Genomic DNA, 17,130 nt, shown 5'->3' on the forward strand with positions numbered 1-17,130 from the left:
TTTTTTCATGTCTTTCATACTACACTGAACAAAAATACAAATGCAACATGACATGATTTCAACAATGTTACTGAGCTAGATGGTGGCTGGTCTCAGACGATCCCACAGGTAAAGAAGCCGGATGTAGAGGTTGTGGCCTGTGATGGTTACACGTGGTCTGCAGTTGTGAGGCCATTGGACATACTGCCAAATTCTGTAGAATGACGTTGGAGGCGGCTTATGGTAGAGAAATAACATGAAATTCTCTGGCAAAAGTTTTGGTCGACATTCCTGCAGTCCGCATGCCAACTGCACGCTCCCTCAAAATTTGAGACTGTGGCATTGTGTTGTGTGTCAAAACTGCACATTTTTAGAGTGGCCTTTTATTGCCCCCAGCACAAGGTGCACCTGTGTAATGATCATGCTGTTTAATCAGCCTCTTGATATGCTACACCTGTCAGGTGGATGGATTATCTTGGCAAAGGATCATTTTTTACATTTATTTTATAGAACCTTATTAACTAGCCAAACAATGGACGACGCTGGGCCAATTGTGCGCCACCCTATGGGACTCCCAATCACATGTGATGCAGCCTTGATTCGAACCGCGAACTACAGTGATATCTCTTGCACTGAGATGCTATGCCTTCGACCGCTGTACCACTTGGGAGACTGGTGTGCCACTTGGGAGACTGGTGTGCCACTTGGGAGACCGCTGTGCCACTTGGGAGACCGCTGTGCCACTTGGGAGACCGCTGTTCCACTTGGGAGACTGGTGTGCCACTTGGGAAACCGCTGTGCCACTTGGGAGACTGGTGTGCCACTTGGGAAACCGCTGTGCCACTTGGGAAACCGCTGTGCCACTTGGGAGACTGGTGTGCCACTTGGGAAACCGCTGTGCCACTTGGGAAACCGCTGTGCCACTTGGGAGACCGCTGTGCCACTTGGGAGACCGGTGTGCCACTTGGGAGACTGGTGTGCCACTTGGGAGACTGGTGTGCCACTTGGGAGACTGGTGTGCCACTTGGGAGACCGCTGTGCCACTTGGGAGACCGCTGTGCCACTTGGGAGACCGCTGTGCCACTTGGGAGACCGGTGTGCCACTTGGGAGACCGCTGTGCCACTTGGGAGACCGCTGTGCCACTTGGGAGACTGGTGTGCCACTTGGGAGACTGGTGTGCCACTTGGGAGACCGCTGTGCCACTTGGGAGACCGCTGTGCCACTTGGGAGACCGCTGCGCCTCTCGGGAGACTTAGAGGGCAACACTAGCTATTCTTTCCACAGCATCTGCTGGAGCATTGCAGTATGATGGCACACCATTTTTTAGGACAGTAGTAAGCAAGTGTGTGTGTTATCATGCATGCTTGTACATAGTAGTGTGCAGGCATCTTATACCCTGACGCAACTTCTACTGGTCCTAATGTGTGGGTTCTACAAGAACTGTACAGCAGTCAAGTAGCAGGATCTCTTGTGCTACTTGAATGGGGTTCAGTCTGTCATTGGCTAAACATTACTGGGTCTTTTCAGTATATTCACAGTACAGCCTCATTTTAAATTGATACTTCTGCAAAACCCTCCCCTTTCTTCCTCAGATTTTAAGTTATCACCATGGACCTTAGTGGGGAAGCTGACGCGTATAGCTGCACGGTGACTAATCGAGGCTTGCTATAGTTTCAGCTGTGTTGAATGGGTTGTTGATGCTACCATCATCTAGCATGTGCCGGGCTTGCTAAACACCCACATGACGATCAGTGCCGGCGATCAAGCGTTCATTGCCTCTTATGGGAAGGTTTGTTAGAGCTGATTCAGACTCTCTTTATATGCAGGCTTATCTTGTGATCTACGGGGTCTATGTCTATGTCTCTCGTTATCAATGATGAGATACTGGGTTTTCGGCTTCTCTCTCTGTCCCTGCATCCACACTGAAGATCATAGGGCGTGGTCTTCTACTTCCTACGCACGCTATATTAGATTAAACGCCAAGGAGATTTTGGATGCCAGAAGTGTATGCACAGAATGTAGAATGTATGCACACATGACTGTAAGTCGCTTTGGATAAAAGCGTCAGCTAAATGGCATATATATATATTATAAGTGATGGGTTCTTCTGCGAGATCCCGTGACTTGTATAGTTCACTATGTCGGCGTTCAGCCCACAGTCAATAGCTTCGCTTCGGTTGTCATCGTAATGAAGTTCAGTACAGGTGGTTGGCTGGGTGCTTATTACTTAGGTTGCTTATAGTAGATATATCATGTAAAGCCATAGATGATTAGGCTGTTGATATAGTTCAGTGATGGCACCAGGCGGTGCTTCTTTAGGGCGGCTGGGTTCACACTGCTTTGTGGCAGATAGGAAGATGGTCACGTGTGATGAAGATGAAGCTCACCTTTGCCTCCACGTGATGAAGGGCACCAGGCGGTGCTTCTTTAGGGCGGCTGGGTCTCACTGCTTTGTGGCAGATATAGATGAAGGAGTTATTCTTTAGGGCGGCGTTCACACTGCTCAGTATGCACGTTAACATTCTGTTTAGGACATGATAGGATGACTTTAGGTGATCAGTCGATAAAGATATGCCAACAGTGCTTCTGTAGGAGTTATACGTCGCTCAGTATGCACGTTAACATTCTTTTTAGGACATGATAGGATGACTTTAGGTGGAGTCGATAATATGCCAACAGTGCTTCTGTCGTAGCTGCACGTAGTCGTCTGGCGTACGGTTCTGCTGTTTTGGGGGATTGGTATAGCTCGCTTTGCTCAGACAGCGAGTTACCCTGAAGGAGCAGAGCCGATATCGCCAAGACTTGCATTATCCATTGCTGAATAAATTGTTAAACATATTTCTACGTGGTGTTTTCGTTTATTTTGAAATGATGTGGAACCAGTTCAGAAATTGGAGGCTTGTATCAATCATGCCTAATTTATTGGTTGGGTTTTTAAGCTATACGGGTCTGCTCTCTCATCCTGCTATCGTTTGCTGCTACTGGTACTGTGCACTGGCTTCTTGCTCCCACCACCCCCCTGCCTCCACTTGTTTTGGTTCTGTGTTTCTGCCTGGGGGATTGGTATAGTTTACCGCACTCACTGCCCCTAGACTATATTTTACATGGATCTTTTGCTCAGGCAGCGAGTTACCCTGAAGGAGCAGAGCCAATATCGCCAATACTTGCATTATTCATTGCTGAATAAATGGTTCAATATTTATACGATGCACTTTCCTTCTGAGATGACTTTTGGAACAGCCTGCTTGCACACTCCACTGACTGCCATAATGATAGATAATAGAGATGGGAGAGAAAGGAGGAGAGATATGTCCTGCCAATGTTCATACAACAAACCCATTCTTCCCCTAATTGCCTTGTGTGGAGTGTTGTAGTGATTGGCAACCCAATCCCTCCGAAACCAAAACTCAGCCGGGCTCATGACATTTCTTTAACATCACCAGATTACTAAATTGTTCCCATCATCGCCCCTCTCTTTATTACAGTGACTTTGTTTGGACCTGTGTCTGAGAGGGGAAAACACACACACACACACACACACACACACACACACACACACACACACACACACACACACACACACACACACACACACACACACACACACACACACACACACACACACACACACACACACACAGTGTGTCACATGTCAAACCCACCCAAATCACCCTACTTCAGCAGCATTCTACCTCTACTGTAAGTGAGTCACGGTTTAAAGTGGCAATATGCAACTTTTTGGGCGACCTGACAAAAATTAACATAGAAATATGAGTTATAGATCTGTCATTCTAATCGAAAACAAGTCTAAGAAGCGGTAGATCTGTTCTGTGCGCGCTATTACTATGCTTCCCGTTCGTAAGCTTTGTTTTTGCATCTTTTACTTTCGGTTTTGTTTTTGCATCTTTTACTTTCGGTTTTGTACACAACCTTCAAACGGGTGAAACAACAATATTTTTGGGTTATGAGAAAATATATTTCACAGCACCTTAGATGGTACAATGATTCTCTACACTACACTAGATGATTCTCTACACTACACTAGATGATTCTCTACACTACACTAGATGATTCTCTACACTACACTAGATGATTCTCTACACTACACTAGATGATTCTCTACACTACACTAGATGATTCTCTACACTACACTAGATGATTCTCTACACTACACTAGATGATTCTCTACACTACACTAGATGATTCTCTACACTACACTAGATGATTCTCTACACTACACTAGATGATTCTCTACACTACACTAGATGATTCTCTACACTACACTAGATGATTCTCTAGACTACACTAGATGATTCTCTACACTACACTAGATGATTCTCTACACTACACTAGATGATTCTCTACACTACACTAGATGATTCTCTACACTACACTAGATGATTCTCTAGACTAGATTGTTATGTCACATAAACTGAAATTAGGCAAACTATTAGCAATCAGGAAATGGTGGATCGATTTCTGCGTAATGCAACGTTCAATACAGACATAATAATGCCATAGAGGAGACCGTCTGCTGGCCTGGACCGCACAGCAGGAGACAGGCTAGGAACCTGAGCTGGAGCACAGCTAACATAGCTCATCATCCTTCCCATGTTATCTGGCTCTACACTGCAGCCCGCTCTGGCAGAGGTGAAACCCTAAATCCATATTAGACCTTTTCAAAGCAATATAACTACCAGGAGTGTGTGTGTGTGTGTGTGTGTGTGTGTGTGTGTGTGTGTGTGTGTGTGTGTGTGTGTGTGTGTGTGTGTGTGTGTGCGTGTGCCTGCTTGTGTGTGTGTGAAAGCTAGATGGAAACGTATACTATCAAGACAAACACATTACAAGCACAGTAAGTGTATAATCACTTTGTATTTTCACTAGGATGTTCCATAATGTAACAGTGTAGGTGATGCAAAGCTGTTACAACATCATCTGTGTATCTTCTTAACCACAATGGTGACGCACTGTACAGTCTACTGGCAGCCAACTGCCTCATTACAAGGTGTGGAAAACCCAATGATGTACAGTACATAAACATACAGTATATATGTCTAATGGAAAACCCCAGGGAAAAGAGACTCCAGTTTCAAGAGCTGTGAAATATCACCAGCTCTGTCATCAAAGTCAGGCGGCTACAACAATGAGTCTCCTTCAGGAAGTACCTGTGACTCGCTCCGTTGAGACATGGTCATCAGAACCAGAGACTGCTTTGCGAGCGGTGATTGGAATATGTTCAGAGAATCTGCAGATAACACTGATGAGCCAACCAACTCTGTCACCGGCTTCATTAGGAAATGCATCGGCGATGCTGTCCCCACAATGTAGGTTCGCTGCTTCCCTAATCAAAAAGCCCTGGATTAACACTGAGGATGGCGCTAAGGTAAATGACAGCTCCTCGCAATAAGACCAAGGAGCTGATCGTGGACTACAGGAAACAGGGTGGCAGTATCCCATCCACATCGACGAGGCAGCAGTAGTGTGGGTCGAGAGCTTCAAGTTCCTTGTTGTCCAAATCCCCAAGGATTTAAAATGGTCCACATGTGCACAGTTGTGACGAGGGCGCGACAGCGCCTCTTCCCCCATCAGGAGGAAGGCCCGGAAAATCGCTAAAGAGTCCAGCCACCCAATCCATAGACGGGTCTCTCTGCTTCCTCATAGGAACCAGTACCGAGGCATCAAGTCTGACACCAACAGGCTCCTGGACAGCTTGGATCCCCAAGCCATAAGACTGATAAATATACTGAACAAAAATATAACCGCAACATGAAACAATTTTAAAGATTTTACTGAGTTACAGTTCATTAAGGAAATCAGTCTATTGAAATAGCTTCATTAGGCCCTAATCTATGGATTTCACATGACTGGGAACACAGACATGCATCTGTTGGTCACAGATACCTTAATAAAGGTAGGGGTGTGGATCAGAAAACCAGTCATTATCTGCTGTGACCACCATTTGCCTCATACAGTGTGACACGTCTCCTTCACATAGAGTTGATCAGGCTGTTGATTATGGCCTGTGGAATGTTGTCCCACTCCTCTTCAATGGCTGCGCAAAGTTGCTGGATATTGGCGGGAACTGGAACCCGCTGTCGTATACGTCGATCCAGAGCATCCTAAACATGCTTGATGCATGACATGTCTGGTGAGTATGCAGGCCATGGACGAACTGGGACATTTTCAGCTTCCAGGAATTGTGTACAGATCCTTGCGGCATGGGGCCGTGCATGATCATGTGGAAACACGAGGTGATGGAGGCAGATGAATGGCACAATGGGCCTCAGGATCTCGTCACGGTATCTCTGTTTATTCAAATTACCATTGGTAAAATGCAATTGTGTTTGTTGTCCGTAGCTTATGCCTGCCCTTACCATGACCCCACTTCCGCCATTCGGCACTCTATTCACAACGTTGACATCAGCAAATCGTTCGCCCACACAACACCATACACCTGGTCTGCGGTTGTGAGGCCGGTTGAACGTACTGCCTGCCAAATGATCTGAAACAACTTTGGGAAGCGAGTTATGGAAATGAATTTTCTCTGACAACAGCTCTGGTGGACATTCCTGCAGTCAGCATGCCAACTGCACTCTCCCTCATAACTTGAGGCATCTGTGGCGATGTGTTGTGTGTCAAAACTGCACATTTTAGAGGGGCCTTTTATTGTCTCCAGCACAAGGTGCACCTGTGTAATGATTATGCTGTTTAATCAGCTTATGCCACACCTGCACGGTGGATGGATTATCTTGGCAAAGGAGAAATGCTCTCTAACAGGGATGGAAACAAATTTGTGCACAACATTTGAGAGAAATAAGAACATTTCTGGGATCTTTCATTTCAGCTCATGAAACACTTTAAATGTTGCGTTTATATATTTCACACACACACATTTATACAGACTACCTCTATCACTCCAGTATCCCTGGTATTGGAACTGACCCTGTATATAGCTTACATACTTTCTCCTGTTCTTATTTTTAATTCTTGTGTGTTTTTGTTTTACAGTATGTTATTTTTAGTACTAAATTATATTGTTTACTAAATTGGTGGGTTTAGAACCTGCAAGAAAGACATTTCACTGTACTTGTGCACGTGACAATAAAACATGCAACTTTCCTGCAAATGGAGTATGCAGATTGACTCGGCTGCTGTCATTGGACCTGAATGGTGTCTGCTCGACAAATTAAAACAACACATTCTGGCTCCAGACACAACACTGGCCAATCAGCATGCTTCCATCAGATAACAGAGCCCCGTGTCAGCAAGCCAGCCACAGCCTTGTCATGTACCCTACGTAAAGTGTAGCGCTGCTGCTATACAAACTGCACAGGATACCTTGTGCCTTGGCTTCGAATAAGATCTTAGCCACCGTGTGGAAGGTATAGCCAGGTGGAACAGCTGATACACACGAACAACACATGACCAGTGAATTGTGGTCCGAAGTGCAGACTGTACAACACTGGACCAAAATCGGCATCACAGTTTAACAAGCCCACACATTGGTTCATCTTTGTCCCATCCGTGTCTCTACATGTAAGTTACAACTGTGTCATTCTAACTGGCTTGTTTTTATCTTCATTTGTTTGCTTGTGTGTGTGTGTGTAGCGTGTGTGTGTGTGTGTGTGTGTGTGTGTGTGTGTGTGTTGTGTGTGTGTGTGTGTGTGTGCGTGTGTGTGTGTAGCGTGTGTGTGTGTGTGTGTTGTGTGTGTGTGTGTGTGTGTGTGCGTGTGTGTGTGTGTGTGTGTGTGTGTGTGTGTGTGTGTGTGTGTGTGTGTGTGTGTGTGTGTGTGTGTGTGTGTGTAGCGTGTGTGAGCGATCTCTCACCTGAGCTGTTCCAAGTGGAAGCGCCCATCACACTTGGTTCTTCAAACCCTGTAGAGTGAGAGAGAGAGAGAGAGAGAGAGAGAGGAGGAGATCATATGGTTAGTGGGTTGGTTCTGCAGTACTACTGCGATCAGCAGACCCAGCCCAGCGTCTCAAGACATGGTGATGGCTGGTTCTGAGGCTCTGGTTCTGAGGCTCTGCTGTGACCCAAAAATGAAGTGGCATCTGGGGCATGATGGTATCATTCAACACGAGTCCGTTCCACCAGACAGAGAGAAAAGCAAACTTCAGACAACCCCACCCTGATGCTTCTTGGGCGAGTTATACAAGAGATGAACCCGGTTGAAACAGTTCATCCCTGGGTGATAATAATAATGTTATTCCTGAAGACCAGATGCCGGTAGTATCAGACAGGGGACATCAGAGTCATGCCCCAGTAGGCTACGGTATTATTAATACCTGACGACAGACAGCTCTCCTCTCTGTGTCCGCATCCCAAATGGGTACCCTTTATCCCTATGGGACCCTTTTTCAAAAGTGGTGCACTATATAGGGACCAGGGTGCCATTTGGGACGGTGTGTCATAACCAGATATTAGGCTGCAGGCAGAGTGAAATATTCACATCCACTGTCCACAGGCCAAGAGGAGATATCTGTCCAATGTAATATCTCTGCACTGTACAATAAACAGTGAGTTTACAGCAGGAGGCTGTGGGGTGGGGGATATTCTCTCTCTCTCTCTCTCTCTCTCTCTCTCTCTCTCTCTCTCTCTCTCTCTCTCTCTCTCTCTCTCTCTCTCTCTCTCTCTCTCTCTCTCTCTCTCTCTCTCTCTCTCTCTCTCTCTCTCTCTCTCTCTCTCTCTCTCTCTCTCTCTCTCTCTCTCTCTCTCTCTCTCTCTCTCTCTCTCTCTCTCTCTCTCTCTCTCTCTCTCTCTCTCTCTCTCTCTCTCTCTCACACACACACACACACACACACAGTACCATCCTTTCTCCAGACTTCCACTTCTTTCCTCTCACTGCACCCCTGTCTTTCAGCCACTCTTTCTCTTCAGCCACTCTTTCTTTTTATTTCACCTTTATTTAACCAGTCTAGTTGAGAACAAGTTCTGGCCAAGACCTGGTCAAGATAAAGTGTAGCAATTCGACACATACAACAACACAGAGTTACACATGGAATAAACAAAACATACAGTCAATAATACAGTAGAACAAAAGAAAACAAAAAGTCTATGTACAGTGAGTGCAAATGAGGTAAGTTAAGGGAGTTAAGGCAAACATTTTATTTAATTTTTTTAACCTTTATTTAACTAGGCAAGCCAGTTAAGAACAAATTCTTATTTTCAATGACGGCCTGGGAACAGTGGGTTAACTGCCTGTTCAGGGGCAGAACGACATATTTGTACCTTGTCAGCTCAGGGGTTTGAACTTGCAACCCTCGGGGTTACTAGTCCAATGCTCTAACCACTAGGTTACCCTGCCGTCCCAATAAATAGGCCATGGTGGCGAAATAATTACAATATAGCAATTAAACACTGGAATGGTAGATGTGCAGAAGATGAATGTGCTGGGGTGCAAAGCAGCAAGAAATAAATAACTACAGTATGGGGATGAGGTGGCTGCTGTTTAACTTAACAGAAAAAAAACGAAACTAGTGTTTATTCTCAGTGCTGAGCTAGTATTGTAACTGACATGTACAGTAATGTCAGCTAATGTTTCATCTCCTCACGACTGAGGTAAATGTATAAGCTACGCTAGCTAGTAGTAGCTACCAGGTCAGCTCTAGCCTCTAGATATCTGTCAGATAGCGATATGAGGTGGCTAGTATTACTGTCCAACAGCTGTTGTTTGTATGGAAATGTTTTGTAGTCTTTGTTTTGTCCCATTTCAGAAGTAAATTAACTTGGCTAGCTTCCGCCAGTTGATGTGCCATTAGAGAGAGAGCTGTTAGCTATTATTTTTGCCTCAATCAAACTAGACCTGAATCAAGCAATGAAACCATCGGCCAAACAATTAAAGATTGATATTCGGACTATTTTTCAGTGCAATTTGAGTTTTATTAGTCAGTATGGCAATGTAACATTATGAATCTGTCAGTTTCCCTGCTATTTCCCTACTTTTCACAGTGACACAGTAATAAACAGCTCTAACGTTGCAGGTTTCACTGTCATGGTGCACAGGACCAATTTCTTCATCCTGCTCCCGCCCCGCACCCACTGGCTTTCTGTCTGACTCCCACCTGCTTCCGCAAGAACTGGTCCCAAACCCAACCGCAGTCCTGCAATGTTATTTTAGGCGTATGCTCACTTGCCAGCCATGGTCCCAGCAAAAAAGAACTTCATAAATAGGTTAAATTACCAGAGATTCTCACATGGCCCTAATATTGTATTACGGGGATAAATCAGCCAGTATGGTTGATGTAGTTTGAAGAGAGCAGAGTTGGAGAAACTTGCACGTTCTCTTGAGCTATTTTTATAGCCTACCTTTTAGGAGTGGGGAGATTTTCAGATGGAGAAATATGGGTGACCAATATTTAGGCCTATTTCTAGGCAATGTATTAAACTATAGTCTAATCATAGGCCTATTTAGGAAGTACATTTCCTTTCAAATATAAGTGTCCCGTGCTTCTCTACATAGGCTATAGCCTACTCTATTTAACTGAGACCACATGCACACCTGATCTCACAGGTATGGCTACTGAACTGGAAACAGCAAGAATTATGACAGTGACACCTGCTATGTTTTGCATAGTCCTGTAGGATATAGCCTAGTTTTTAGAAAGATGATTGGCAGCCAGAGACAACAGGCTTCAATACTAATTGAAAATGAAAAGGCACAACGCTCGCTCACCCTAGTAGCCTAACCTATGCTGACCCTAGTAGCCTAACCTATGCTCACCCTAGTAGCCTAACCTATGGTCACCCTAGTAGCCTAACCTATGCTGACCCTAGTAGCCTAACCTATGGTCACCCTAGTAGCCTAACCTATGGGCACCCAAGTAGCCTAACCTATGGTCACCCTAGTAGCCTAACCTATGGTCACCCTAGTAGCCTAACCTATGGTCACCCTAGTAGCCTAACCTATGGTCACCCTAGTAGCCTAACCTATGGTCACCATAGTAACCTAACCTATGGTCACCATAGTAGCCTAACCTATGCTCACCCTAGTAGCCTAACCTATGCTCACCCTAGTAGCCTAACCTATGCTCACCCTAGTAGCCTAAACTATGCTCACCCTAGTAGCCTAACCTATGGTCACCCTAGTAGCCTAACCTATGGTCACCTAGTAGCCTAACCTATGGTCACCCTAGTAGCCTAACCTATGGTCACCACAGTAGCCTAACCTATGGTCACCATAGTAGCCTAACCTATGGTCACCCTAGTAGCCTAACCTATGGTCACCCTAGTAGCCTAACCTATGGTCACCATAGTAGCCTAACCTATGGTCACCCTAGTAGCCTAACCTATGGTCACCCTAGTAGCCTAACCTATGGTCACCCTAGTAGCCTAACCTATGGTCACCATAGTAGCCTAACCTATGGTCACCCTAGTAGCCTAACCTATGGTCACCCTAGTAGCCTAACCTATGGTCACCATAGTAACCTAACCTATGGTCACCATAGTAGCCTAACCTATGGTCACCCTAGTAGCCTAACCTATGCTCACCCTAGTAGCCTAACCTATGCTCACCCTAGTAGCCTAAACTATGCTCACCCTAGTAGCCTAACCTATGGTCACCCTAGTAGCCTAACCTATGGTCACCCTAGTAGCCTAACCTATGGTCACCACAGTAGCCTAACCTATGGTCACCATAGTAGCCTAACCTATGGTCACCATAGTAGTCTAACCTATGGTCACCCTAGTAGCCTAACCTATGGTCACCATAGTAGCCTAACCTATGGTCACCCTAGTAGCCTAACCTATGGTCACCCTAGTAGCCTAACCTATGGTCACCCTAGTAGCCTAACCTATGGTCACCCTAGTAGCCTAACCTATGGTCACCCTAGTAGCCTAACCTATGGTCACCCTAGTAGCCTAACCTATGGTCACCCTAGTAGCCTAACCTATGGTCACCATAGTAACCTAACCTATGGTCACCCTAGTAGCCTAACCTATGGTCACCCTAGTAGCCTAACCTATGGTCACCATAGTAGCCTAACCTATGGTCACCCTAGTAGCCTAACCTATGGTCACCCTAGTAGCCTAACCTATGGTCACCCTAGTAGCCTAACCTATGGTCACCATAGTAGCCTAACCTATGGTCACCCTAGTAGCCTAACCTATGGTCACCCTAGTAGCCTAACCTATGGTCACCCTAGTAGCCTAACCTATGGTCACCATAGTAACCTAACCTATGGTCACCCTAGTAGCCTAACCTATGGTCACCCTAGTAGCCTAACCTATGGTCACCCTAGTAGCCTAACCTATGGTCACCCTAGTAGCCTAACCTATGGTCACCATAGTAGCCTAACCTATGGTCACCCTAGTAGCCTAACCTATGGTCACCATAGTAACCTAACCTATGGTCACCCTAGTAGCCTAACCTATGGTCACCATAGTAGCCTAACCTATGGTCACCCTAGTAGCCTAACCTATGGTCACCATAGTAACCTAACCTATGGTCACCATAGTAGCCTAACCTATGGTCACCCTAGTAGCCTAACCTATGGTCACCCTAGTAGCCTAACCTATGGTCACCCTAGTAGCCTAACCTATGGTCACCATAGTAGCCTAACCTATGGTCACCCTAGTAGCCTAACCTATGGTCACCCTAGTAGCCTAACCTATGGTCACCCTAGTAGCCTAACCTATGGTCACCCTAGTAGCCTAACCTATGCTCACCCTAGTAGCCTAACCTATGGTCACCCTAGTAGCCTAACCTATGGTCACCCTAGTAGCCTAACCTATGGTCACCCTAGTAGCCTAACCTATGGTCACCATAGTAGCCTAACCTATGGTCACCCTAGTAGCCTAACCTATGGTCACCCTAGTAGCCTAACCCTGCCCATATTTGAATATGTTATGGTCTTGTGAAGGCTGGCTGAATTCTGGCAAAGATTATGTTCTTTTATCTCAGCATGTCTACAGATTCTCCTCTCCCTGCTTTTGTTTGCTTGTAAATGTTGATATCTGGGGCTCTTGAGTGGCGCAGGGCTCTAAGGCACTCTGAAGAAATCTGAAGAACCTGTGTAACCAAGCGTTTAAAATGGCTAAGTAACGCATTGCCATTCATTGGAAGGTTGGTTATCCTCCCACAATGTCAAGTCATGTATCACTAGATTTGATTTATTACCAGATCAAGGGTATACTGGGTAACTTTAATAAGGTCTGGATCCTTTATATGGAATACAGTAGGACTAAAGGAGTCTGTATTGAAAACATGCCCACATCAGGGGAGATACGTATTTAGGAAATCCCTAGCTGCTGGGCTGCTCAGTCCTGGCCCTGGGGGTCTGCCGTCCTGTGGGTTGTCACTCTGACCTTGGCCTAACACACCCGAAACAAATAATGACTTGATGATTGTGGGCATTTTTGCTTACATTTTTGTTCTAAATAGAAACTGCACATTGGATTGTGTCAAAATGCAGAAAATGAGCTTTAGATAGCTCAAAAAAAAGTCTGGGGGAGGACACCCAGACCCCCCTCCAGGTTATATCCCACCACCCCCACTTCTAAAACCAAAGTGGCACCCTTGCATTTATAACAATTTAGCAACAGCAGCTGTACCAGCTGGGTTCAGAGCAGAGGGACATGGCAGTGAGAGTGGAGTGGCAGAGTCTGAGTCAGTAGAGGACCTATGAGAGCTATGGCGGGACTGACTGGGAGGTGTTAATTGGGTGATAATCTGCAGTTGAACGCGTGGCATGTTGGGAGGAATTAACGAGCCCAGTGCAGCCCAGTGCAGCTCAGCGTAGTGTCAGGAAATTAGCCTGGGCTAAAGAGGCTGCATGGTGTAGGCCTGCTGCACCTGTTAGTGTGGCAGGCAGATGAGATGAGGCTATACTGCTATATACCATGGCTATAAACCAGAGGAGGTTGATGGCTGGTGTTATTGGAGCAAGGGGTCATTGTAATGGCTGAAATAGAATAAATGGAATGGTATCAAACGGTTTCAATGAGACCTTCCTCGTAATAGCTCCTCCCACCAGCCTTCCTCTACTATAAACCCTGTTACATTAACATGACTGTAAACACCACAGCATTTTAATCAGGTATATATTTGGCAGTTAGCCCCACTCAACACTTGTGGGGGTTGATGATACTGCTGTGTGTGCTCGATCTGGAAGGGAGTTGTAGTTTTACCCTAACTAATAAAACTACAAACATAGTCCCGTGAGTTATAACAGACAGGTTTTTGTGATTTAATCATAGTAAGACAAATCCAGAAGGAGGAAAGGTGAGAGGGGAGGGAGGAGAGGAGAGGAGAAATGAACAGGGCAGAAGGGAAAGATGAGAGGCTTCACGGCCCGTTGGCTCTCCTAACACAGTGGAGCCAGTGAAGGGGAGCCAGGTGAGGACCCTACAGAGGATGTGGAGAGAGGGAGAGGGGGGGCTAGGTGAGGACCCTACAGAGGATGTGGAGAGAGGGAGAGGGGGGGCTAGGTGAGGACCCTACAGAGGATGTGGAGAGAGGGAGAGGGGGGGCTAGGTGAGGACCCTACAGAGGAAGTGGAGAGAGGGAGAGGGGGCTAGGTGAGGACCCTATAGAGGAAGTGGATGTGGAGAGAGGGAGAGGGGGGCTAGGTGAGGACCCTACAGAGGAAGTGGAGAGAGGGAGAGGGGGGCTAGGTGAGGACCCTATAGAGGAAGTGGATGTGGAGAGAGGGAGAGGGGGGGCTAGGTGAGGACCCTACAGAGGAAGTGGAGAGAGGGAGAGGGGGGCTAGGTGAGGACCCTACAGAGGAAGTGGAGAGAGGGAGAGGGGGCTAGGTGAGGACCCTATAGAGGAAGTGGATGTGGAGAGAGGGAGAGGGGGGCTAGGTGAGGACCCTACAGAGGAAGTGGAGAGAGGGAGAGGGGGCTAGGTGAGGACCCTACAGAGGAAGTGGAGAGAGGGAGAGGGGGGCTAGGTGAGGACCCTATAGAGGAAGTGGATGTGGAGAGAGGGAGAGGGGGGGCTAGGTGAGGACCCTACAGAGGAAGTGGAGAGAGGGAGAGGGGGGCTAGGTGAGGACCCTATAGAGGAAGTGGATGTGGAGAGAGGGAGAGGGGGGCTAGGTGAGGACCCTACAGAGGAAGTGGAGAGAGGGAGAGGGGGCTAGGTGAGGACCCTATAGAGGAAGTGGAGAGAGGGAGAGGGGGCTAGGTGAGGACCCTATAGAGGAAGTGGATGTGGAGAGAGGGAGAGGGGGGCTAGGTGAGGACCCTATAGAGGAAGTGGATGTGGAGAGAGGGAGAGGGGGGAGCCAGGTGAGGACCCTACAGAGGAAGTGGAGAGAGGGAGAGGGGGGCTAGGTGAGGACCCTATAGAGGAAGTGGATGTGGAGAGAGGGAGAGGGGGGGCTAGGTGAGGACCCTACAGAGGAAGTGGAGAGAGGGAGAGGGGGGGCTAGGTGAGGACCCTACAGAGGAAGTGGATGTGGAGAGAGGGAGAAGAGAGAGGGGGGGCTAGGTGAGGACCCTACAGAGGATGTGGATGTGGAGAGAGGGAGAGGGGGCTAGGTGAGGACCCTACAGAGGAAGTGGATGTGGAGAGAGGGAGAAGAGAGAGGGGGGCTAGGTGAGGACCCTACAGAGGAAGTGGATGTGGAGAGAGGGAGAGGAGAGAGGGGGGCTAGGTGAGGACCCTACAGAGGAAGTGGATGTGGAGAGAGGGAGAGGGGGGGCTAGGTGAGGACCCTACAGAGGAAGTGGATGTGGAGAGAGGGAGAGGGGGGGCTAGGTGAGGACCCTACAGAGGAAGTGGATGTGGAGAGAGGGAGAGGGGGGGCTAGGTGAGGACCCTACAGAGGAAGTGGATGTGGAGAGAGGGAGAGGGGGGGCTAGGTGAGGACCCTACAGAGGAAGTGGATGTGGAGAGAGGGAGAGGGGGGGCTAGGTGAGGACCCTACAGAGGAAGTAGATCTGGAGAGAGGGAGAGGGGGGGCTAGGTGAGGACCCTACAGAGGAAGTGGATGTGGAGAGAGGGAGAGGAGGGGCTAGGTGAGGACCCTACAGAGGAAGTGGATGTGGAGAGAGGGAGAGGGGGGGCTAGGTGAGGACCCTACAGAGGATGTGGAGAGAGGGAGAGGGGGGGCTAGGTGAGGACCCTACAGAGGATGTGGAGAGAGGGAGAGGGGGGCTAGGTGAGGACCCTACAGAGGAAGTGGATGTGGAGACAGGGAGAGGGGGCTAGGTGAGGACCCTACAGAGGATGTGGATGTGGAGAGAGGGAGAGGGGGGCTAGGTGAGGACCCTATAGAGGAAGTGGATGTGGAGAGAGGGAGAGGGGGGGCTAGGTGAGGACCCTACAGAGGAAGTGGATGTGGAGAGAGGGAGAGGGGGGGCTAGGTGAGGACCCTACAGAGGAAGTGGAGAGAGGGAGAGGGGGGGCTAGGTGAGGACCCTACAGAGGAAGTGGAGAGAGGGAGAGGGGGGGCTAGGTGAGGACCCTACAGAGGATGTGGAGAGAGGGAGAGGGGGGGGCTAGGTGAGGACCCTACAGAGGAAGTGGATGTGGAGAGAGGGAGAGGGGGGGCTAGGTGAGGACCCTACAGAGGAAGTGGATGTGGAGAGAGGGAGAGGGGGGGCTAGGTGAGGACCCTACAGAGGAAGTGGATGTGGAGAGAGGGAGAGGGGGGCTAGGTGAGGACCCTACAGAGGAAGTGGATGTGGAGAGAGGGAGAGGGGGGCTAGGTGAGGACCCTACAGAGGAAGTGGATGTGGAGAGAGGGAGAGAGGGGGCTAGGTGAGGACCCTACAGAGGAAGTGGATGTGGAGAGAGGGAGAGGGGGGGCTAGGTGAGGACCCTACAGAGGAAGTGGATGTGGAGAGAGGGAGAAGAGAGAGGGGGGAGAAGAGAGCCAAACTATCCCATCCGGTCGGTCCAGGGGAATATCAAACCAGATGCGAAGCCCTGTTATCCCTCCTCCGTTTAGAGCACATCTGCAAGCTACCCCAACCCAACCCCTGTCATTACACAATCAAGGAATATCTGGTAAAGTGGAGATTTGCTAATGAAGGCCTAAAATTAGGGCCTGGATAGAGCCGGTCACAGTGGCTGATCCTGGACCAGTAAAGATTAAACGGAACAAAAATGCAGGTCTGAAACGAAGGAAACAGCTGACTCTGGTTCAGTGGTTCTGCTGTTACTACAGGTGTGGCATTGTGGAGCTACGTACACATAAGA

At 48.0% G+C, this 17,130-nt stretch overlaps 1 protein-coding gene across 4 annotated transcripts in view; it reads right to left on the reverse strand.

Moving 5' to 3' along the window:
- Nucleotides 1-17,130, reverse strand: part of LOC118359383 (inactive tyrosine-protein kinase transmembrane receptor ROR1-like) — a 217,391-nt gene that overhangs the window by 68,781 nt on the left and 131,480 nt on the right. For all 4 annotated transcript variants that reach the window (XM_052480104.1, XM_052480105.1, XM_052480107.1 and 1 more), the window contains one exon: nt 7,808-7,855. In XM_052480104.1, the coding sequence (XP_052336064.1) occupies nt 7,808-7,855 (48 nt within the window). The remainder of the gene's footprint in view (nt 1-7,807; nt 7,856-17,130) is intronic.

The sequence above is a fragment of the Oncorhynchus keta genome, chromosome 26 (genome assembly GCF_023373465.1).
Source record: "Oncorhynchus keta strain PuntledgeMale-10-30-2019 chromosome 26, Oket_V2, whole genome shotgun sequence".
NCBI classification, from domain to species: domain Eukaryota; kingdom Metazoa; phylum Chordata; class Actinopteri; order Salmoniformes; family Salmonidae; genus Oncorhynchus; species Oncorhynchus keta.